This window comes from Arachis ipaensis, chromosome B02 (genome assembly GCF_000816755.2).
Source record: "Arachis ipaensis cultivar K30076 chromosome B02, Araip1.1, whole genome shotgun sequence".
NCBI lineage: Eukaryota > Viridiplantae > Streptophyta > Magnoliopsida > Fabales > Fabaceae > Arachis > Arachis ipaensis.
The window spans coordinates 60,642,146-60,668,242 of record NC_029786.2 but is presented as its reverse complement, the minus strand read 5'-3'; the positions used below and the strand labels follow the sequence as shown (position 1 = coordinate 60,668,242).

The 26,097-nt window shown below is 35.0% G+C and overlaps 1 protein-coding gene and 2 long non-coding RNA genes across 3 annotated transcripts; all 3 read left to right on the top strand.

The window, feature by feature from the left end:
* Nucleotides 1,687-11,061, top strand: LOC110267708. The gene is made up of 3 exons (XR_002355591.1): nt 1,687-1,700; nt 4,869-4,870; nt 10,890-11,061. It is a non-coding gene; the product is annotated as an uncharacterized LOC110267708 (long non-coding RNA).
* LOC110268856 lies at nt 18,569-21,335 on the top strand. Its single transcript, XR_002357513.1, has 3 exons — nt 18,569-18,873; nt 19,192-20,925; nt 21,029-21,335. It is a non-coding gene; the product is annotated as an uncharacterized LOC110268856 (long non-coding RNA).
* Nucleotides 23,688-25,580, top strand: LOC107625336 (ammonium transporter 1 member 1). Its single transcript, XM_016327959.2, has one exon. The coding sequence runs from the start codon at nt 23,985-23,987 to the stop codon at nt 25,488-25,490; it is 1,506 nt and encodes a 501-aa protein (XP_016183445.1). The 5' UTR covers nt 23,688-23,984; the 3' UTR covers nt 25,491-25,580.

The following is a 26,097-nucleotide window of genomic DNA, read 5'->3' as shown; positions in this document are numbered from 1 at the left end:
GCTCCAAGTCACTTGAAAATAATAGATCTCACACCAGAAGCCAAAGGTTGGTATGAGATAGTGAGAAGATCCATCTTTTTTACTGCAAATACATCTGAGGTCACAATCAAGAGAGCAATTCTAACCTATTGCATACTTAGGGGAGGAGAAGTCAATGTCCCACAGCTCATCGCGGATAGTATTCAAGAAATAGCTGAGGATACTGGTAAAAGCAGACTTGGTCACCCAAGCACTATTGTGAGGCTGTGCAAAAGAGCTGGAGTGCTCTTTGAGGATGAAAATACTGAAAAGGTAAAAGGGAGCAGAGGGATCACCAAGCAAAGCATGGAGGGTGTCACTGATGACACTGACAATCAGCAAGAGAGGAGAGCTCAAGAAAGAAGGAGAAGACCACAAGTTGAGGGGGAACAAGCTCCTGGTGCAATAGATCTGAGCCATATGCAAAGAGCCATTGAAGAAATGTCTCAACAATACATGAGAGCACAGGAGCAACAATAGGAGCAACACTTGAGGCAACAAGAGCGATATTTGAAGGGTCGTGAGCAACAACAACAGTGGCAGCAGCAAATGATGGAGAAAAAAGAAAATTTCCATCTCCAAATGTTGGAACAACAGAGAGATTTTCAGGTAAAAATTCTTGAGGGGCAAAGGGAACAATCCACAAACTTTCAAAAGTCATTTAACAGATTGTCCCTACGACAAACCAAGTATGGTGAGTACACCCAAAATCTCTACCAATGGAAGAATATATATCATACAATTGGAGAGCATAGGAACGTGGATAGAATGGAGTATGATATAGCAACTCAAGCAAAGTTGGAGTATGTAGTTCATAGCATGCAAGCATTGAACCAACAGATCAAGCCATTTGAGCAATGCCAAGAGTTGATCGACCATCAGAGAGCACTAGCCAAAAAAAAGACGGCACACATGCAACAAGGCTTGAAGGATGTTGGGCTCTGGGATCAGGTGGACAGAATTTGGGATCGAAGGTGCCCTGTTGAAGAACCCTAAGAAAGAAAGAAGAAGTCAAAGAGGAAGAGAAGAAGAAAGTAGAAAGCAGCAAGGGGAAAGAGCACGACAACTAGAGGTGGTGGAGTTCTTTTTATAGTTTTAATTAAATAAGGATGATGCATATCTGAAACATGATATGCCTCCAAATATTTTATGTTCTGCATTTTCATATCTTGAGTAGTCTTCTTGTTAGAATTTGCATAATGCTTGTTGTCACTCATCTGCTTTAAATTCATGTTTTGTTTCCCTTTTTGCATCAATAAGAGAAAATGTTTGAAAAAGAAAGTGATTATCCAATGTTGTAGGAATTAGAATGAAAACTTATGGTGGTGATTGCCTTATTAAGATGATAAGCTTAATAATAAAAGCTGCATATTAGAGTGTTCTTTGTAGTGTGAACTTGGTTGCTGTCATAAAACCTTTTATAAATGAAATTTCCTAGAAAATGAAGCAAAGTGAGAAAGAAAAAGAAAAGAAAAGCCAAGAATTGGCAAAGAAACAAACAATAAGGCTAGACACCAATAGCTTGGACCTTAGGACATATACCTGTGATGCTTTTTGTACTAGGATATGCTTGGACAATTAGGTTCTAAGGAGTCTTTTAAAACTTGGTAACTTGGATTAACTACTCCGGGATTACCAACTGAAAGTCCATTATCAAGAGCAACCTAGTTACAAAGCATTTAGTGATCCAAAGAGATGTTGGGCATCAATGTTCCTAAGAGAATTTGTGAGCCAAGTGTCTGTAGTGATGAAGTATTGAGCAAAATTTAGCCAAAAGACTGCTGCAACACTTGACGCTGAGTATCATTGAGAAATAAGCTTTCTAAACAAAAGAAAGAAGGAAAAACCAAAAAGGGATCAATCAAAGAGCTAGGCAGTATGACAGCAACTCTAGTGATTCCTCAAAGAAGCATCTCTTAATTATCAGCAAAGAATAATTGAGCTGCATTTTTGTCTGCATAAAACCCCATAGTTCAAATTCTATTATCTGCTAAATAAGGACATGTATGCTTCTTTATTTCATTTCATTTCTTCTCAATGTTTAGTGCTTGCTTGGGGACAAGCAAGATTTAAGTTTGGTGTTGTGATGACAAGTCATCTTATGCTAGTTTTACAAGCATTTTTCATTAGTTTCATTAGGTTTTATGCACTTTCTTGCACTATAAGTAAGTAATTAGAATGGATTTTCATGATCATCTTGAATCAATCAAACATCATTTATTTTACACAAAATCATAGCTTTTATGCTAGAATTAATTGATTTATTACATGATGCAAAGATCTAGTAATTTTGGTGGGACTTTGATTAGTTGTTTGGTTGCTTGTAGGGGAAGAAATTATGGAAAGAGGAATTTTTGGCACATATTTGAAGTTTGAGCATGTTTTGGACCTTAGGCCACGCTTTAAAAAGCGTGGCCCATGAAAATAAAGCGTGGCGCATCAAAGCTCACAAGGAGCATTCAAGGTTGCAAACGGAGCGCCCAAGAGGAAGCACCAAATGGTGCAGCACATGCCAAGGCATAGCGTTCAAAGAAGAGAACGCTATGCTCACTTTCTTTCACTTTTTCGTGGACTTTGGCAAGGAAGCTTGGCTGGGAAACAAAGGAGCAAGGCCTAGCGCTCAAAAATTCGAGCATAGCGCTCCCTTGTGCCACCTTTTTCGTGCCTCAGCCAAGGAGAGCAAGGCTCTTGCCCAAGAAATTTAAGGAAGCGCAGTGCTCTCACTAAAGCTCGAAGAGGGAACCAGGTTAGCGCACAACAAAGGGAGCAAGGCCAATGTTCACTCCATTGAACGTAGCACTCCAAGAAGCCAAGCATGCACAAGGCAAGACAAGGAGGAGTAGCGCTCAAGAATTCAAGCGTAGCGCTCCCTTTTGCTACCTTTTTCGTGCTCTCTTGGCCAAGGATAGCTAGGATCAAAGCTAGCCAAGGAAGGCAAAGGAATGTAGCGCTCAAAGAGTGAGCGGAACGCTCACTTAGTGAACACTATGGGCAAGGACCAATTGCAACCAAGGTTCACCAACCAAGAGTGAACGTAACACTCACTATACCAAACGGAGCGCTCCCCTGGAAGGCTCCCACACACCAAACCAACTTGAACCAAAGCCAACCGGACCCATCTTTCTTCAAATCCAAAAACCAAAAGGCCCACTCCAAGCTTTGAAGACCAAAATAGAAAGTTTATAAATAGGATTAAGTTTGATTTGTAAAGGACTTTTAGCTCATTTTTATTTTTTTACTTTTGAATTTTCATTTGGGAATTTGGAGAATTGGGAATTGGATTTAGTTTTCTTTCTGTTTTCATTTTCTTTTCTTCTGCAACTTCTACTGTCTGTTCTTGGATTTGGAATTGAGATTGAAGAGCTCCATTGATTCAAATTCTGAGAATCATCTCTTGGTTTTCTTCTCAATTGTTCTCAGGATTAGATTTTAATCTTCTCTACTATTTTCAATTTTATTTTCTTCTGCAATTTCTCTTTTGCTTGATCAAGAGAGCAATTGAGATCTAGATCTGCTTTCTAATCTCATTGCTCTTCTTCGATCTTCAATTTCTCTTTAGGATTTCATAATTGATTCAAGTTTTCTTGATGTTTTGTCTCTTGAAGAAATTTTCCATTTCTGTTCTTGCTACTGAGATCCAGATCTGAATTCTTGCATCTCAGAGCTCTCTGATTTACTTTAATTTGTAATTCCTTGTTCAATTCCAAATCCCAGCATCCAAATCCTTTTATTCTTCAAGCAATTTACATTTCTCAGCAATTTAGATTCAGTAATTTCCATTTCTTGCATTTTAAGCTTCTGCAATTTACTTTTCTTGCAATTTAAGTTTCAGCTCTTTTGATTTCTTGCTCTTTAAGTTTTTGCAACTTTACTTCTTCAGCGCCTTTAGATTCAGTCAATTTACCTTCTGCACTTTTAATTTCTTGCAATTTAGCTTCTGTTGATCAAAATCACTCAAATCATCAACTATTCGCTTAACTAAATTCATCACCTAACTAAAATTGCTCAATCCATCAATCCCTGTGGGATCGGCCTCACTCTTGTGAGTAATTACTACTTGATGCGATCCGGTACACTTGCCGATGAGTTTTGTGTGGGAATCTAATTTCCACCCATTAAGGGTCGGTGATAAGAAATTGCAGTAAAATTTCCAGACCCATGACTCGTTCACCCTAGCTAGCTCCCTATCCACGAAGGACAGGCCCAACCCCTCAAGTCAAAGCTCAATGGACTGCCTCAAATCTGAAGGGATAGCCAGCTTCTTCTCCAGGTTGAGCTTCCGCTTCTGAAAAGTTGAAAAGCAGAAATCACAGTACAGATTGGGAAATTTCTCTGCGTTGGTAGAAGGAAGGAGCTGATCCTCCTTATCCTTGTCAGAGAGGTATATCTTGGCATAATTGGAGGTCGCAGAATCAGTAGAGGACTGAGACTTCTTCCTCTTCCTGGAGGTAACCTTTGCTTTTCCCTTGCCTCTGTCAGACATCCTGAAAAACAGAAATTACAGGAGATAACATATTAAGCAAAGCAGAGGGATGGAAAAACAAGGAGATAAGTAGCAGACAGAAAACAGACAATAGGAAAAAATTGAGATATTCTCATGAAGTGAGTCACAAGAATGAATTCTTGGAATGCAAGAAAACAGAATTTAGAAATCAATCAAAACACAATCCAAGAAATCACGCAATGATAGGAAAATGCTTGTTTGTTAAGTAACAATAAACATCATGCCTCAAAGAATATAGAAGAATTAATGTGAAAACTAAAAAGAAGAGTTAAAGAGTCAACTAAGTCAAAGTTAGAAAACTTGGTCAAATATTAGTGGCATGCCAATTATTGAACTTAACTAAGAGAAGTTCAAAAAGTATAGAAAACAAGCATACTCACTTCATGAGAATGATGCAATACATTGACGATAAAATGTGGAATGCATAAATCACATGAAAGGAATGCAAAGCATCATAAATGTTTATGGTCACTAAGTTTGTAAAAATTGGTGTTGCAAAATAAGGAATGTACTCATGTAACCTAAGGTGAATTGGACAATGGTTACATGAGTGAAATTACACCAATGATCACAACTCAACAGAACCTCATTCAAAAAGGACAAGACTAGGTCACTTGAAGGTTTAGAAAGCATTTCAATGGTCAATGAGAAAAGTACGAATGAAAATGACCATGAAGGATGGAAATTGGACCTAACTTGCATGATTCAAAACATTCAAGAGGTTCAACATGATTTGGTTAATCAAGGTCCTAATTGCCACAGAATTCCAACAATTAGTCCCTTGATTCCATCAGTGCACATGAAAAAAAGAACCAGGATAAAAACGAAAATGCTGACCAAATTAACTTATGAATTGAACTTGGCATAATCCAAATGAGTCTTAATTCAAAGAGTGCCAAGTTCAATCCCTAAGTTGCAAGTTAGCAATAGGGAAATTTCCAAAAATTTTGGCAGCATTCCAGTAGTAAATTAGATGTTCCCGAATGGCAAATAGCAGCAAAACACTCATACAAATCCAGAATAAATCAAATATGTATAACAACAGTGATTTCATATGATTCTGGTAGCATTAAACAGAGTAATACAATTCAAATCAGCATGGCAGCACAAATAGTGTATGTAAATCCAAAACAACCAATTATAGTAGCATGTGAAAGCATAGAACACAAACATCATCTTTACTCAATCAAAGCAGTGTTCAAGCATCCATTTCAGACAGTGAAAAACAGCAAAACAGGCCTAAATCCTCTAACCACATCCTAACTACCTGACCACATGCAATTCTAACTAACCTAATCAAACAAAATTTAATCAACTAAACTAACATGAAAAATTATCTAAACAAAAATTAAAAACAGAGCAAGAATTGAAACAGGGGAAGAACATGGGAAAACCTGGAATGAGCAGAAATGGAAATGGAAGAGGAAGGGGCAGCAACTAGAAGGGAACTGAGACGCTATTGGCTCAGTGGTGGTGCTGCCATAGCGGTTCTGTGTGGTATAGAAGCGGCGCGGGCTTAGAGAACAGGGGAGTAGTGCAGAGCAGGGCACCAAATTCTGCTGTGGGTGCTGAGACAGTAGAGAAAGAAGGGAAAAGAGAGAAATGGAGGAAGAGAAGAAGTTGTGGTGATGATTGGTGGCTCGCCGGCGGTAATGGTGGAACACGGCGGTCGCTGGTGGTGGTAGAGAAGGAATGGCCGAGAAGGGTAAGAGAAGGGAGAAGAGGAAAAAGAAAATAAGAAGAGAAAGGGGGAAAAGAGAACGATCGGCGGCGATTTGGTCGCCAGAGTGGTGGTTGCCGAAACTTGGAAGTGGTTATGGTGGTTCTGGGTTTGGAAGGAGAAGAAAAGATGGAACATTGAGAGGGGAAAGGGACGCGTCTAGCTAGGGCTTGCGCGTCAGGGGTGTTAACGATTTTGAATCCACGCGTACGCGTCAGTGATGCGTGCGCGTGAATGGAGAGAGTGGGAGTCGACGCGTACGCGTAAAATATGCCTACGCGTGGGATGGAGTTGTGCCAAAGGCACAGTTTCGGCATAACTTTGGCACAAGTCTCTGGAAAATGTATGGGGGCTATGTTGGCGCATCCACGCGTACGCGTGCCTGCCCCCTCTTTTTTTTTTCCAAAACACTAAAATAGAGCTTAAAGCTTTCCTAACACTCTCTACAACTCAAAACTAACCAAAATATAAATTAACCACAAATCTTTTGGTTTCTCAAATATTTTCAAATACAAAACTAACCAAACTTGTAATACAAGCAATATACAATTCAAGAACAAGGTGCAATTTAAACAAACTAACAACTAGGGCATTAAAACAAGAATATTCAAAGAAGAGAAACTACCTACAATGGCAACTCAAATCATTCATTGATTATATTTACAAGGGAATGGAAAGAGTTTTCCAATGTGGGGTGTCTCCCACCTAGCACTTTTATTTAAAGTCCTTAAGTTGGACCATTGATGGGATCCTTGCTATGGTGGCTTATACTTGAATTCATCCTTGAATCCCCACCAATGTTTTCATCTCCAATGTCCACCGGGATCCCAAACTAGGTGCATAAAACCTTCAAGTAAGCTTAAGTAAATGACAAGGCCCCAAGAGTTTTGATTGTTGGAATGAATTTCGGGGTCCCAAACCTTGTTCTTGCACCCATCTTCTTGTGGACTACCATAGTTAAATCCGGATGACAAGGCTCATGAATTCTCAATTAAGCATCCAAACATTCTCCTAGACCCATGCAATTTGGTTCCATGCCAACCATTGATATTCAACTTTGAGCATGCAACCATCCTAAACTTAGAGTGATATTTCCAACCACTACACAACTTTCTCCTACTCTTAATTCCATAAAGAGCTCTAAGTTGACCATCATTTTCAATCAAACCCTATTCAAGTGAGAAAGTAAAGCTTAAGGATAAGAATTTTACCGACTTGAATGTTGTGTTGGATGGTGACTTAGGAAGGGGTGGTTCCAGTGATCTTGCAAGTTTTACTCCCTTGTACTCTTCCTTGATTACCTCCACCTCTTTACAAGCTTCTTCAATTTTAACCTCATCCTCTTGGTGGCTTTCTTCCAATTCGATCTCTTTTCATTACTTACCAAGGGCATGGGAGGTTGTGCCTCTTCTTCTTTAATCTCCATGTCAAGTCCAATGGGGGGGATTCAATTATAGATAAGAATTTACCAATGATTGAATCCATCTCTTGATAAACCTCTTCAAAATCTTCAACCATGATATGTTTTGGAGGTTGTACACCCTCCTCAATATCAATTGCAAGCTTCTTGGAAGAGGGCTCCATGATTCTACATTCCCATGGACTTTCAACATCTCCTAAATCTTCAACCACTTCTTCCTCTTCTTCAACAATCATAGCTTCCTCCAATTTCTCCAATACAAAATCCCACTCCTTATTCTCTACCGGAGTTTCTAATCTCTCCTTCATGCTACACTCTTCTATTGATTCTCCACAATTGGCAATGGAAGTGCCTTGAGTGTTCAAGCATTGGGAGGCCAAAGTGTGTACTACCTTGAACAAGGTGGCCGTGGATTCTAGTACCTCCCTCTTCATCTCTTCTTGCTCTTGAAGGAGTAAAGTGAGAGAATCATCCATTGGGGCTTGGGGTGGATAGGAGGGTTCATTACTTGGAAGGAAGGGTTCATAATAGGAAGGTGGTTCTTCTTGGTGGAAATATGGGTGTGGCAGTTCAACACTCTCCATTTTTTTCACTTGTTGCACAACACACTCCACGGTTACTCCTCCATAATCATCCTTGAACACATTTTGCTTGTGACATGAATCCCATGAGTCTATCTTATGACGGATGGTTGCTTGAAGCTGGTCCATTATTTCCTTGAGGCGATCTCTTGATTCTTGTTCTAAATTGCTAGCATAAGTAAGATCATATTGCTCTTGGATCGATGGACATGAGTATTCTTCCATGGAGGGTTGTGGTGGAAAGTAGAATTCATCTTGTGGGTAAAAATTTCATACATTGGAGGTAGTTCATCTTGGTAATAGTATGGAGGAGGTGGTTCTTATAGGTGTTGAGGTGGGAATGGTGGTGATTCCATGTGTGGTTCATATGGCTCATAAGGTTGTTGGTATGGTGGGTAAGGATTAGGGTCATATAAAGGTGTTTGGTAAAAAGGGGCTTGTGAGTATGGTTGAGGGTTATGTTGAGGATGGAGTTCATAAGCATATGGTGGGGCTTGTTGGTAACTACAAGGGGGTCCACCATAGCTATTGGATTGATATGCATTAGGAGTGGAATTATACCTATAAGAGACCGGAGGAGGTTGTTGCCAAGAAGGTTGTCCATAGGCTTGAGGCTCCTCCCACCTTTGATTGTTCCATCCTTGACGCACATTCTCATTTAAGCATTCATTTCCTACAACATAATTGTAACCACACTCATAGCCAAAGTGATGAGAATTCATAATAGCAAGAGCAAATGAAAACAAAATCAAATAAGAAACAAGAAAACTAAATCTTAAGTCTAGCAAAAACTAACAAAGCAATCCAAAAATCAGGCTATTCACAATATTAACACATGTAAAATAACCAATAACAAGCGCACATTTGCAATTCCACGGCAACGGCGCCATTTTAATGAACGGATTTTTGATGGTATACAATTTCAGAAATAAATTGTCGTTGCAAGTATAGTTTCTAAACCAACAAATAATCCTCTCATGCAAAAAATTTTTTGTCACAAGTACAAACCCCAATAAAAATAACCGACGTATTTAAACCTCGGGTCGTCTCTCAAAGGAATTGCAGGGAAGTGTTCTTGTTATTGGTTATGGGACAAGTATTTTGGGGTTCTGAATAAGGAACATGAAATGTAAATAGAAAAAGAAGTAAACTAATAACTAAGAAAGCTCTTGGCAAGGAACGAGAATTAGAAATCCTATCCTCATTATCATCATCAATTGTGATGAGAATTGTCCATTGCTCCACTTAGTCAACCTCTAACTATGAAGGAAAGTCAAGTAGAGATAATCAATTTGAGTCCACAAGTCCTAGTCAAATCCTAAGGAAAGACTAGAGTTAGTGTCATTCAAATCAATTAGCAATTTCCAATTATCAATCAACAAAAGAGTTTGATAACTCAAAAGTCTCTAATTACTCAACCCAAGCCAAGAGGAGAAAAGTCTACTCTAAAACCCAACAAAGCATTTAATCAAACACTTGGAAGGCATAAGAGGAAAGCAAGAGTAGAATTGCAAGAAATATAAATCTACAACTACTAATTGCAAGGAATTAACAACAACAAATCCATTCAACAATAAAGGAACATGAAACATAAATTGCATTAAAGAGAAGTAGAAAAAACAAGAGTGCATCAACAACAAAGTAAACAATTACAAGAAGTAAAATGCTAAACTAAAAAAGCAAAGGTAGAGGAACAAGAAATTGTAAAGGAAAAGTAAATCAAAGCATGAATTAAACCTAGATCTCAGAAATCCTAATCTATCTCTAACCTAATTATAGAGAGAAGATAGAGCTTCTCTCTCTAGAAACTAACTAAAACATGATGTAAACTCCACTATGTGTTCCCCCCATTGACTCCTCTTGAATTCTGCATGTAATAGGCTCAGAAATGAGTTGGATTTGGGCCTGGGAAGCTCAGAAATCGCCCCAGCGTTTTCACTTTAATGAAGTCACGTGCAAAAAACGACGCATTCGCGTGGGTCACGCGTACGCGTTGATTGGCAATTTCGCTTTCCACGCGTACGCGTCATGTATGCGTACGCGTCATGTATGCGTACGCGTCACCATGCGACTTCAATTCCAAGCGTGCGCGTCGATGAATGCATCCCAAATCCTTGATTTTCCATGATTTACCCACTTTGCATGCTTTTCTCTTCTTTCCTTTAATCCATTCCTAGCCTTTTGAACCTAAAATCACTCAACGAACACATCAAGACATCTAGTGGAATCAAAGGTGAATTAAAATTAGCAAATGAAGGGCCTAAAAAGTATGTTTTCACACTTAAGCACAAATTAGGAGAAAATTATGAAACCATGCCATTTCATTGAATAAATGTGGAAAAAGTTGATAAAATCCACTCAATTAAGCATAAAATGTATCACAAAATAGTGGTGCATCACCCTTTTGCAGGTACCATGATCGAATCCAAGTTCACGAGGATAACATCGGCTCAGCCAAAGCGGCCAGGCACGGCGAGGCTGACAAAGAATCGAAGTATAGATCGGACAGAGTATCCTTGCAAGAACAAAATGGTTTAAAAAATAAAATATATAGGAAAAACAATAAATTAAAAATTACGTGCTCCATGAGATAGAAAAATAAAGAGAAAAAAATAATCATTAAGGTTGAAACAATAAAAAAAAAAGAAAAAATAAGTTAACAAAATATTTATGGGACTTTTTTCATTCAATCGTTAATAGGTAAAGACATATCAAAAAATAAAAATACATATCAAATAAAAAAAATCGTTTTCTTTCTACATCAAATTGATAAGACAAAAAATTATTTTTTTTTTACATTAAATTGATAAAAAAAAGAGACATAGTACTATTTTTATACGTAAAAGGTTTAGAATAAATTAAAAAGATAGAGGAATCACTGAGAATATAGATTAGATAAGTAAATTAAAGAGAAAAAAAATATAAGTAGATGTTATGCGCGTGAAAGCAGTAACTGCTGCAAAATTGTCCAAAATTTGCAACTGAAGGCAATGGAAGATGATGGAGGCTAGGATATTAAAGAAAGGAGAAGAACAAACAGCAAGAAAAATACAGAAAAGTAGAAACCAAACTAACATAGAATTAAACAATAAATCATGAAGATTGTAAAGAATGTGAATATATTGATATTCATTTTCATCCATTTTTTATTTATTAGCAATTTGCAGACCGTTTGCATTTTTTTTGGAGATGTGTTATTATAGTTATAGAAGTAACAAAACGGTTTTTATTTTAGTGGGAAGTTATTAGATTTTTCAAAACAAAATTTATGACTATTTTATCCTTATAATTTGCTTTATAAAATGGTTTGTTATAAGGTTAATATAGTCCAAAAAAATTGAACACTAAAGTCATAGTCAACCTTTTGTATTGGCTTTATATATTGTTATAGATGGATACGGGTACCTTTACTATACTAAAAACCTCCGGTCTTTATTCAATACATATATTTTCATTTTTCAGATGTAGGACCTGATGCACCTCGCTGAGCATGCTGGAGACTCTTGGGATGCGAAGATCTACTTGTGAGGGTTTTGTATTTTTTTATTTTATATATATAAGTAATATTCTCCATCTTATACATAACTTGTATTTTGTCCCTCTTAGAGGTTGAATTCGTAGAAACGGGATTTTTATTTTTGTCTTTTGGATATAGATTGAGTTATATATATGTATATCTAAACTCTGGCTGGCCTTTGCTTCGCAGGTTGAGTTAAGAGCTTGCTACTTGTATCATTTTGGAACTCCATGTATATATATGTACATTATCTTTACTATACGTCGTTATCTATCCCTTTTATGCTTATCCGTTTCAAGTACGACGCATTTTCTGTTTGTTTTGTTCAACTTTTTCTTCAAGACTCCTAGTTAAACTTCTTTTCATATATGCCTATATACGCATTTTTACTTTTAGAGGTCGTAATACCTCACCACCTCTAGTTTACGAACTTAAGCATAAAGTTCTGTGTGGTAAGGTGCTACATTCACTACAAGAAAAAGTAATATTTGTAACAAAAAAATTATTACAAAAAACCGAAATTTTGAAACAAAAAGATTTTGTAACAAAAAAAGGGGTTGTTGCAGTATGTCCCGTTACAAAAAATTTTTGTAACAAAAAATGAAACTGTTACAATTCAAAGTAATATTTTATAACAAATTCTTTTAATACAAAAACCAAAATTTGTTACAAAAATAGTAACAATTTTGGACCTTTAAAATATTTTTCGTAACAATATAATTTTTTCTATCACAAAATTTAGTTACAAAATACAACTTGATTTTGTAACATTTTTCATTCTTTTAGTTACAAAAGCACAATATTTATTTTATAACAATTTCTTTAATTATAATTCGTTGAATCGTAAGACGAAATGTAAACGTAACTCGTAAAATATAAAAATTATAAAATTTTTTATAGCAAAAATTAATTTTACAAATAATGAAATAAATCTCAAATAAACCAAATTATCCATTGGACTATAACTAATATATACCATAACAAGTCAAAAGTCACATACTCAACACAAATTCACAACTCAAATTAAAACACAAATTCACAACATACAAGTTTATATGCAACTAAAATAAATTAAGTAACAAATAAACCAACCAAACTACTATAATGAACAACTAATTAACTAAAGTCTAAACAAGTCATTTAATAGTCACTCTATTCTTCATCAATCATAAAATCTTCACGAGTTTCACAAGCTTCTGCATTACCATCTTCATTATCAACAGCAGAAGGAGGAGGTCCTACGAGAAGTTCTTCAAACTCATCATCATCAAGATAAGAAATAACCAGAGTATAAGAGCAAAAATTCAACAATTGAACTCAATGCAATAACAAAAATTCACCATTGTAGTTCATGATTAATAAAACATATAAGAATTAATTTCAATTATCACCATTCACCAAAGCAATATTCATGTAAACAATAAAATCATCGTCTCATCACAGCAGCAACAAGCCAACAACAAATACACTAACTTTCTTCTTTTTCTTTTAGTTCTTTTTTCTCTTTTTAATCGAATGAATATTCAACAACAAAAATTTTAACAACAATAAAAATTCTATCATTCATTTTAATCAATCCAAAACAAGATACAGAACAAGAAAAATTCAATTCAATTTTTATTAATCATTCATCATTCTAACATATGCCTATACCTGACCTCCCAAGTCCTAGAACACAAGTTTCCTATTTGCAGCTTCAATACGATCGATATTCAACCCCACAGTTGGAATGATTCGATCAGAAGGAAGGCTTTCTATGTTTGAGTACACTGACTTTATCCTCTCCAGCAAAGTCTGTAAAGTTAATGTATTCAGTAACTCAGGAAAACATAACAAAGTTCAACAATTTTGTAAAAATATGGCATTCGAAATATGCATTACTGTTTTTCCAGCCTTGTCAGTCCCCAGAATGAGTACGTGAATAATAGTGGAGAATTTGAACCTGAATAATACTGAGTTACAAATGATTAAATAGACTAGTTCTATCATTAAATCACTCCTTGACCTTAACCTATTATGGATGTAAAGCAGCTTCTTGTTTCTTTATTCATGTATGTTAATAACATGAATGACAACAATCAAGAACAACCTAAGCAATTGGCAATTATATTTAGAGCATGTATGATATATTTTCTCCAGTTATTTAGCTTAGCAGGAGGCCCTAGTTGCCTTAAGAATTGTAAAAAGTACAACACATACCTTATGTTTCAAATTTAAGTGGCACTTGCTAACCTGTATGACAAATACTTGGCTATATATATTATGTGATGACTTAATCTGTAAGTACTAAGTAGTGGTAAAACCAGTATTGAAGCATTGAGAAATATCATACATAACTTCCTAAATTTCATAGATCTTGGGCAGGACCAGATATTTCTTCTATACATTCAACTAGAGAGCCTCTCATTTCATGTTTAAATCAGTTAGATGATTTATATAAACAAATACAGAACTTTCTTTTGTATAATTATTAATTGATAAACAGTAAATGCTATCTTGCAAGGTACTCACACAGAACTGAAGAATTGTAAAACAAAAATATTACTAAAATTGCCAATATAGCAAAAAATCTATCACATATACCAGAATTCTAAAGAGGAAAATAAGTTATATAAATTATTTATTCAAGAACTGGTTAGTGATCTTATTCTTTGAAAATCATAATACAGCAATTATAAAATAACAATAATGGGACCCAAAATAGCAACTAACCAGGCTCTGCTTGAGAGATCCCACAATAGCATCTTCCAATGAATGATACTCACCTCTCGAGGGAACAAATCTGGGTGTTTGGAAAATATTCTGAGCCTCAAATCCTTGTATCTGGAAGAAATGGGAACTACACACATTAAAAGGGAAAAAGGACTATAATCAATATTGTTGGTTCATCACATGCTAGAGGAGAGCGGCAGAGGCAGAACAGAGCCATTTTCCCCAAATCCCCAATAGCAACTTCCCTGTTTTCTTTCCCATTCGCATTCCTCTTCACGGCGGACCTTGGCGACGGTGGCTCCACCCACGGCAACGGCGACGAAGTGAAGCAGATCCCCTTCCTTCTCTTAGTCGCGGCGGCTCTGATGGCGATGACAAGTCACAGCGGCGGCGATAAACCCTAGTGGTAGCAGCGATAAAAATTCCCTGAGTAAGAACTGCTGGATTATCACTTATTCAAGAAATAGATAGGATAGAATGAAAAAAGTCGAAAAGAGGATTCCTCACTTCTTTCTCTCTCTAAGCCGTGCTTGCATTTTTCATTGCACACGGCTTTCCCTATGTATACATCTAAACCTGAGTTACTTATCCAGAAGAATACTCTCCAAAAGTCAAATACTCAGTGTTGATGAATCTCAAATTCCCCTGAGATTATTATTATGATTCTTTTATATTTAATATCTTTTCTTTGAATAAATAATATAATAAATTAATTATATTAGATATTCTATATTTATATTAATAAATAAAATATGTAAATTTATCCTCGAAAAAGGAAAAAATGGAATGAATTGATTGCAAATTATTAAAAGATTTTATGATTTTCGCCTCCTCTAAAGAAGAACTTAATTGTCGGGAAAATGGAATTTCCATGACAATGACAAAACCCTCTGATATTATTTGAGAATACAAATTCTTGTTAGACCCCCAAAATTGATTTTGACTTGAATCGTTATCAAAAAGAATCAAATGATTCTGTTGATATATTCGAGTAATTAACCGTTTTACAATTAGTAAGCTAGATTTCTTATCATAATCCACATTTTCCGACAAAATATATCGATTTCTATTAAAATCATGACCAGAGGCGAGTCCATAAATATACTCCAGAAAAATAAGTGGGTATAGGAAGTTCTATTGACGAGATCTATCTAGTTCTAAATATCTTTAATATTCTTTCATCAAATGCATTGCTTGTGAAGTATGTGTTCGTGTATGTCCTATAGATTTACCTGTTGTTGATTGAAAACTGGAAACAGATATTCGAAAGAAACGTTTGCTTAATTACAGTATTGATTTCGGAATTTGTATATTTTGTGGTAATTGTGTTGAGTATTGTCCAACAAATTGTTTATCAATGACTGAAGAATATGAACTTTCAGTTTATGATCGTCATGAATTGAATTATAATCAAATTGCTTTAGGCCGATTACCAATGTCAGTAATTGATGATTATACAATTCGAACTATTCTAAATAAAAAATAATAGGATATAATAAAATCGTTTTATTTATTTATAAGAATTCAATATTAATATAGAAATATAAATCATATTAGATTTCACATTATTCTGTTTCATATATCATATATATAAATAGATATGAAACAGAATAATATAAATTTATAAAATAATAAGATTAAATAGAAAAAAAAAACTATTCCATATTTTCAAAATAAATTTCTTATTATTAAAATATTATTCAAGAACAAGCAAATCATAATGATTTTTTTCTTTATTTTCTGTTATTTTTTGATCTCTTGTTCTTGGAATGGATTTTGCAAAGTTCGTCTTATCAACATTAGTTTTTTCTGGATATCTTTTCTTAATTTGACGCTTACTCTTATGAAGCAATGAAAGTACTATGGTTTGATATATATAAAATTGTTCATCCTTTTCTCTAGACAGACGAATTGGTTCCACAATAAACATTGCCTTTTCGATCAATTTTTTATTTTTCGTCAATCCTGTAAAACTTAAACTCTTTTGATTTGCCATAAGATCTAGATTGAGTTCTCCTCTTTGAATAGAGCTTATAGCAATCTCTTTTATATTATTTTTCAACCTAATCAGGAGACAATAAATTTTGATATTATTCATTATTCTGTGATTTAAGGAACCCTTCCAATTCAATTGAAAAATAAAAAAACTTTGTTAATAAGAGATTTATTTCGACCTCCATTCTGTTCTTGTATTTTTTTCCTCTTTCCTGGCCAATCCTGATGCTGTAGACTCTGCTTCAATATCTTTTTCTTGGGTTGAAAGAGATGATTCCAAATCCACCCCACTCGTGTCTTCCGCTTTTGCTTGATTTCGAGTCTCTAACTCGAATTCCAATTTTTTTTTTTTGATGATCTAAAAATTATTTTTTTTCTTCCAGTAAATTTTGTATTTTCACTAACATCTTTTTTTATATCTAAATTGAAAAAAAGAAATTCGATTGGTATGATCCACGGGTTATTCGTATATGACTTAATAAAATCTTCATTTGGTATGGAATGATTTAATATTTCTTTATTTATTAGCATCCAATCTAAATGTTTTCTATGCAGATTTTCTTCCATATCTATAATGTAATCTTTTGCTATATATGTTGAAATAATTTTTTTTTAATTACAAAAAATTTTTGAATTTTGTGATAAATAAATAACTTGTTACAAAAATATTGTATTTTGTGACAAATTAATTTTTTGTTACAAAATATTTTAAATTTTTGCAACAATTTAATCTTTTGTTACAAAACATTATAATATTTTGCAACAAAACAACAGTTCGATACAAAAGCCAACATAATTTGTAACAAATTTTTTTGTTGTTACAAAATATTCTTATTTTGTAACAATAACTAATTATTGTTACAAAAAATTCATAATTTGTAACAATTTTAAATTTGATACAACTTTTTTGTTACAAATGCTCCATTTTCTTGTAGTGATTCTTTTACTACCCGAGCTCTTTTCTTGCTCAGTTTTCTCCTCCTTTCTTGAACTGATTTTGAGCCAGGATACACAGATAGTCTGTGTGATGTTAACTCGGGTGAGATTCTTCGCATATCAGATGCTTTCCAAGCAAAAAAACATTGGAATTTTCTTGTAGAATTCGGATCAACTCCTGTCTGAGCTCTTGATGGAGTTTTAACCTTATACTTCTAGTTTTCTCAAGATTTCACTGATTTGCACTTCCTCCAGTTTCCCTTATGGTTGAGATTAGAGTGGTTCTCTTTCTCTAGGACTACCAAATTTCAAAACATATACATGTCCTCCAGTAATCATCCCTTTAAGACCAAAGCTTTTATTGTAACATCTTTTCCTTAGGACTTGATCTCTATGTACTATTGCAATTCCCTCTTTTCCTATAAATGCATTGTCGACAGAAGGAACATCAACCACTATGTAGTTGATCTTTAAAGTGTTATTTTTTGCACTTTTTTCGAAAGTAGTATATAGACTAATAAAATCTAGTGGTCTGATCGGAATTTCGCTTAACCCAACTAGAGTATCGAGATAGGCTCTTAAATCTTTTAGGTCTAGCCTAAGCTTGTCAAGTGTCTCTTTGAACAAAATATTGGTCAAACTACCCAGATCAACTAGAATTTTATGCAAATTAGCATTGGCCAAAATCATTGTGATCACTATTGGGTCATCATGTCTGGATAAGACTCCTCGATAGAGGTCTTGATTCTTTTCTCCAATTTAGTATTTTTTTAATTTTTTTTATGTCTTTTACGCAAAGTCCATAAAATGTCTGCTTCCACAATGTAGTATGCAATCATGTGAATATTATGAAATTTCTTTTCTTTTTCTTGCAAAAGAATAGCATGTGAATTGATTTTTGGATTAATTAATTATTGTCCAATTTGATCAAAGTTAATTATAAAAGGAACTTAATCACCAAAAAAAAATTATAAAAAGAATTTGATTATTAAATATTTCGAAAAATGTTGCGTGTATATGTATATATTTATTACTCTTATTTAACTTCTATTTAACCTATTAAACCATTAAACACTTGAACTGATAAGTGAACAATTTATGATCTCCTGTTTGGTTTTATATTTTTATCAGTTTATGAAACCTAACAATGGTATCTTCAAAACAACTTTAAAAGTTAGGCTATGGATTTTTTACTCTCACTTTTATGTGGGAGTATGATTAACCATTTAAACTAAGTAATAATTAAATATTTGTCCCTCTAATTTTTTTGTTTTACACATTTCTCCTATTTCTTTCAATTCCATGTTCAAAGAAGAAATTCTTGACTTTGCTAGGTTTTTGCCTCTTTTATTCGCATTGCTTGTTCTATGTTTCTCTCTATCCGTGCTGGTTCCTCGTTCTCTCCTGCACCGTGCTTGTTCTCTGATCCTCAACGCCGCAACACGCTTCTGCCGTTGCCACTACACTCGGGTATACCACTTTATCATTTTCTGTCGCTTCTCTGTTTTCCTTCTTCACCAGCGACTCTGATCTCTACTTCTCCCTCCATTTTATTTTTATTTTTATTTTACTTCATTTTCTTTTCTATGAAAATTTTATGTGAATTTGAATGTTCTTTGTTTACCACAGTATGAATTCTGAGAAGTGTGCAAATGTGCAATTTCCATTGGCAACAGATTTATTTGTGTTTAATAATTTTACTTGAATGTTGTTTTGATTTCAAAAGAATTTTATACAGTCATATCATTACTACATACTCTCTTATATTTTATACTTGTATTTTAACAGGGAGATGGGAGGCCATTTTGAAAACTTGTAGTTTCTGAAGCCCCTGGTTGCAGTGATAAAGATTATTTTGAAGAAGTTTACAATGTGACAATTCTGCATAGGAGACTGTTCTATTTGTTATATTAGTCCCAATTTATGATGATTCTCTTAATAAAGTTAATTTATCTGTGGATTGCACAACCGTTTTGGAAAATTCAGTTCTTACCTATCAAAAGATTCAAAACCTTGAATACTTTGATAATATCTATCCTTTTTAATTGTTCATCTTCTGATCTTCCTTCTTGTTCATTCCGCAGAATTCATCTATTGTTTCTATTTATCTATATATTATTGCATACTTATCCAGGAAAAATAAATTAGCAGGAGATTTTAAAAGTACCTGACACATGCCTTCAATTTTCAAATATACAATATGACAGATGCTTGTTTCTGAACTTAGTGTTATTCATGTCCGTATTGTGCAAATGGAGATGTGTGGCGTCTTTCAGATGGAGCTTATGAAACAACTACTCTTCTCAAGGATGCTGGAAGTTTCACGAATCAAATATATCTTTTTCCTCCTTAACCATTGTTTTTTTTTAAGTTTGTCCCTCCTAACATAGTAACATGATAAACACTGGCACAGTTAAGATGACTGTTGTATCCAACTTTGATTCCCGCTTAAGGAAACTATTGAAAGATCTTAATGTTTTGAATCCGTGAGCTTCTGTAGTCCCTTCAATATGTTTTTACTTAACTCATGCATATTTTAGGGATGTATTGAAATCTTTGCATTAATGTTTATGCGAACTTGCTTGTTGAACCTTTCTTAATTTGCTCAAATATTACAGTGTCTGTGTACACCTTTCATAATGTCTAATTAATTATGGTATTTTTTACTTCAGTTTGATAAATTTAATATTCATAACAAATGATCTCGAACAAAGATATCAAACTCTAGAGTTCATTTGAAGTCATGAAGCTTAGATAAAATTGAATTGTGAAATATAATTTGCAAACTCAATTTAGGGAATTCATATTCGAGAGTTCAATATCCTTGATGGAGATATAGAATAGTCTATTTATATTAATGTCTGGTTAATTTGTTAAGATTTGGATTGGAAGTTTGGCATGGGAATGAATGATGAATTAGGTGTAAGTAGATTAAGTCTTGTTTTTATTCTATATCTTATGATATAAATCATTGTACTTATTACATAGATAGATACTCTTAATTGCCTGACATATTTAGGGAACCTAAAAACTACTCGAATGTAAAAGGTGAAGAAGAAGCACCATAACAAAAATAATTGTGAATCTGTTTCTAATCAATTGGTCAGTACTTTTTCATTGATTAAACTTGATAAAGGTGGTGTTGGATTAGCTTCACAATCACAAGTGCAACAATTCAAAGAAGCAATTGGTTCAACTAAGTAGGAAGGGTTTCCATCCCCTGCCATAGTCACAAGAATCTTGGACTCATTATTATGAATAACCACATTACTAGGCATTGTGCTTTAACAGGAAGAAGAGATTGGCTGAGACGAAGGAAGCAGCTAAAGTTTTGAGGTTTGGATCTGTGGTTCCAATTTCAGGATCTGACTTTGTTCGAGAGGTTTCACAAGCTCCCTCTGATGTTTGGGTGGTTGTCATCCTTTACAAAGATGGGTATGCTAGATGACATTTCTAAGTTCAAATTCCAGGAAATATTTCTGAACACCACACGTCCTCATATAATATCTATAAATTACTTGGGTGATCCAAATTTGTTTAATTTTATTGTTATGCTTCTTGTGCTTGTTATTGAAGTCTGTTGTACTTTATTATTGACATTGCTGAATGTGGGATTTTGATGCAGTGCATTGAAGAATTTGTCACAAGATATCCTGTAACAAAATAAATTTGTTAAGATAATGTCAACTGACTGCATTTCCAACTATCCGGATCAAAATCTACCCATCGTATTGGTATACAACAATGGAGCAGTCAAGGGAAATTACGTTGGCTTGTGTAGTTTTGGACGAAGATGCACTCTTGAAGGGATTTAATTGATTTTATCTTATGATGCCTTTTGTGAAACTTGTTAGTTTAAACTCTAGAAATATTTAAATTTCAGAAACGTGATATTGAATGCATATTTATTTTCTTTCTTGTCTCTTTTCTAATTGGAACTCATATGTATTATTGTATTTTTGTTGTAATTCTTTATTTTTCATAGCATTTTAGTTCTAGCATATAACTTTGTCTATGCTATTGTAGTTCGTTATTTCTGTTGTATTTAAAAATTAACAAGATTAATTGCTTGTCAAAACAAGATTAAGACCAATTCTTTTAGTGATGTACAACTTGCCAAATTATTTTTGCATTTGTTCTATATAAACAACTATGGGATTAATTTTTCTATATTCTATTATGTCAGCAACTTATTAGTCATACCAACAAAAATTCTCTTGAACTATGATGGTGTACAATATCTATTCATACTTTAGGGAGATCTAAAGATAGTTTATTTTAAAACATCCAAATATTAACATACGAATTTGAAACATCTAGAAAAAATATTATCTTTTATTCAATCAATATAACATTCTACGAAGTTACAATATCAAAGACATTATGACACCACAATAATAATTTGGTGTAAAGACTATGAAGTGCTACAGCTTTTTCCTTTTTTTATTTGTGCCATGTGTGTATGTGTGTATGTGTATGTGAGGGTGAAGGGGGTCAATAAAGGAAGGAAAGGAACCATGATGCAGATGGTACTCTGAAAACAGTTCAAGCGCACAGGGCAAATAAAGAAAAATGGAAAAAATCCTAACAAGCATACACACACATAGGCAGCAAGCCGATCATCAAGCTTCCTCTGACTATTATGTACATGAGCCATAGTACATAACATCCTTTACAGTGTTTGACCTGAAAAAATCATTTGGAGTGTTTCCATGGAAAGCACATATCAGTTCTCAAAAGGAAGGTTTATAATAACACAATAACCAAAGTCTAAATCTTAAAAAAGAAATTCAGATAATGATTAACAAAGAACAAAAAGACTCCATCTTTACATATAAAATAAAGGAACTAACTGTGCTTTGAATTCTAGCTTATCTACATAGACAAAGGCACAAAAAAATTTAAATATTTCTGAAGTTTAAACTAACAAGTTTCACAAAAGACATCATGAGATAAAATCAATCAAATTCCTTCCCTCAGTCATTTTTATTTTATTATTTTACCTAGAAAATCAGCATAATTGGAAACATCATTGACTTCCTAATGATACAATCTCTGAAATTTACTCCTAATCCAATAGAAACATGCATGTCCTTACAGAGTCTTCACTGTTATATATAAGCAGCAATCATTTAACTAAAATCATTTATATTCACATGTTACAATAGATTAATGTTTCATTATTCAGAACTCCAATCGAGTTCTTATAAATTTAAGTCTTTCTCAATATTCCAAAGATTTTCTTGCAATCTTGAACAATGATAATGTTCACTTCAGATTCTTTGATATTAATGTGAGGATATCCCAGCCGTATTTATATTTATGACTTAGAAGGCTATGCTCATAAAGAGCTTCTAAGAAAAAGAATGGAATCAAAATATCAAATGGTGATTTCTCTTTCAAGGAAAAAATAACACTTAGGCCCCGCTTTCGAGGCAAGCATAATTGTGCAGTGAAGAACAAGTTAAGACGTTGAAGGTTGTGCTTGATGTCTTAGAAAACAACACTTGAAACTATTAATTAATAAAAAACTATATAATCATAAGCACTTGAACATTTTTGCTGAAGATCTGGTCATCCTCAAATGTACCAATCCATAACTGAAAAATGCACAATTCCATATTTGTAACCAATCTTACATCATTGTCTAATATACACTTTTTTTGCTAAGCTCTCAAACTCTCTCAAAGAAACAACCATGCAAACCATGCATACAGAAGATAATCATGAGACCAATGCAGCATCTATTCTAACTAACATTTGCACACTTCTCAGAAGGCATATTCTGGCAAACAAAGAGCATTCAAATTCACATAAAATTTTCATAGAAAAAGAAATAAAGTAAAATAAAATAAAATAGAATTTTAAGGAGTAGATCGCAGAGGTAGAGGCAGAGGAAGAAGGACAGAGATCAGAGTCACTAGTGAAGAAGAGGAATAGAGAGGCGACAAAAAACAATGAAGTGGTGGATCCGAATTTAGTAACAGCGGCGGCAGCGTGTTTCGGTGTCGAAAATCAGAAAACAAGCACAGTGCATGAGAGAACGAACAACCGCGCAGATGGAGAGGATCAGAGAATAAGCATGGTGTAAAGAAAAGATCTGAGAGCGAGCTACCGCGAAGGAGAAAAACAAAGAACAATATTGATAAGAAAAAGAGAGAGGAGTAAAACAAAAAAAATTAGAAAAACAAATATGTAATTATTTATTCTTTCAAAAATAAAAAACAAGATTTATTTTGTAAATATTTTAGTGATGATTAATCATACTCTCATATAAAGTGGGAGTAAGAAATGGGTGGCCTAAAAGATAATGGAAAAGAAAAAGGTGAAATAAACGGAAAATGTGAAATTGTGGAAAAGTCTTCTTTCCTTCTCTCTCTCACTGGTCAAAGTCTTCACCCTCCCATTTCCCACTTTCGCCTTATATATGGCAACTACTAACCACTCATAAGCACACACACGGAATCCCCGTTCATCCTCAGCGAAAATCACTCGATTTCTTCTCTCCTTTGATTCTTCAAATCGTCAATTAAAAATCTTTTAAAAACAGTCAAAACTCACAAACACAACGAAACAGAACCATGGCTCAGCCGTCATGCTCAGCGGCGCAACTGGCACAATACTTCGGCCCCAACGCCACCAACGCTGCAGCCGCTGCAAGTCTCATCTGCGATCAGTTCACCGCCGTGAGTATGCAGTACAAAGACACCAAGCACGCAGTGGACAGCACCTACCTCCTCTTCTCAGCCTATCTCGTCTTCTCCATGCAGCTCGGCTTCGCCATGCTCTGCGCCGGCTCCGTCCGCGCCAAGAACACCATGAACATCATGCTTACCAACGTCCTCGACGCCGCCGCCGGCGGCCTCTTCTACTACCTATTCGGTTTTGCCTTTGCTTTCGGCGTCCCCTCCAATGGCTTCATCGGCCGCCACTTCTTCGGCCTCAAGCAAGTTCCTTCAGAAGCTCAGGATTTTGACTACAGCAACTTCCTCTACCAGTGGGCCTTCGCCATCGCCGCCGCTGGCATCACCAGCGGCTCTATCGCGGAGCGGACGCAGTTCGTCGCTTACCTCATCTACTCATCCTTCCTCACTGGCTTCGTCTACCCCGTTGTGTCGCATTGGATCTGGTCCACCGATGGGTGGGCCAGTGCCTTCAACACAGGGAACCTCCTCTTCGGATCTGGAGTCATCGATTTTGCGGGCTCCGGAGTCGTTCACATGGTCGGTGGGATTGCCGGTTTATGGGGTGCCTTAATTGAGGGGCCCAGAATAGGCCGTTTCGATCACACCGGCCGAGCGGTGGCTTTACGTGGGCACAGTGCATCATTGGTGGTACTTGGTACTTTCATGCTCTGGTTTGGTTGGTATGGATTTAACCCAGGCTCTTTTAACAAGATTCTAGTTTACTACGACGAATCTGGCAATTATTATGGTCAATGGAGTGCTGTTGGTAGGACCGCAGTAACTACAACCTTAGCCGGTTGTACGGCCGCCCTAACAACACTTTTTGGGAAAAGGATATTGTCTGGTCACTGGAACGTGACTGATGTTTGTAACGGGTTGCTAGGCGGGTTCGCAGCGATCACGGCCGGATGCTCTGTCGTGGAGCCTTGGGCTGCAATTGTGTGCGGCTTTTTTGCCTCCTTGGTTTTGATTGGCTGCAATAAATTGGCTGAAAAAGTCAAATATGACGACCCGTTGGAGGCCGCTCAGCTTCATGGCGGCTGCGGCGCGTGGGGTGTGATTTTCACCGCTCTCTTTGCGAAGAAGGAGTATGTGAAACAGGTCTACGGGTCGGGTCGGGGGCACGGGCTGTTGATGGGTGGTGGCGGAAAACTGCTGGCGGCGCATGTGATTCAGATTCTGGTTATTACTGGTTGGGTGAGTGCTACAATGGGTCCACTTTTCTTTGTTTTGAATAAGATGAAGTTGCTTCGGATCTCACCGGAGGATGAACTCGCGGGTATGGATCTGACCCGACATGGTGGGTTTGCTTATGCTTACGAGGACGATGAATCGCACAAGCATGGGATTCAGTTGAAAAGAATTGAGCCAAACGCTTCCTCAACTCCTACCACAGAGTGATGATAAGTTTTTCATATTCGCACTTGCATATCATGTATTTTTGCTAGGTATAAAAATAAGATTTGTTTTTTTGTTATTTTGTCTCTCTCGTTCTCTTTGTTTGGACTTTGTAAATGTAATATTAATTAGGTAAATTTTACAATGGTTACAAAACTTTAAGCATATTTAAAAAAATTTGTTAAAATTATAATATTATTTTAATATTTATTAATGTTTTTAATTTAATGATATTTTTAACAAATAGTCAAATATTAAATATAAATGTAATTTTAGTTACAATTTTACCTATCGAAGTTTCATGATTTGTTAATTTAATTGTATAAATTTATTTGTAGCATTGTACTTCTTGTCATCTGTTAAAATTAAGTCATATAATATAAATACAAATGCAAAGAAAGAAAAAGTAAAAGAAAGACAAGGGGAGTTAGACAAGTGGAGTTGTTCAGTACAAATTTTCTGGGTTTTTTAGTTAATATTTAATTTCACTTTATTTTACATTATTTTATTAATAACAAATAAAAAAAAAGAATATGATAGCTAATAGAAAAATAATTGACTGAAAATATTTATCATATTTTATATATCATGGTATCATTACTATAATATG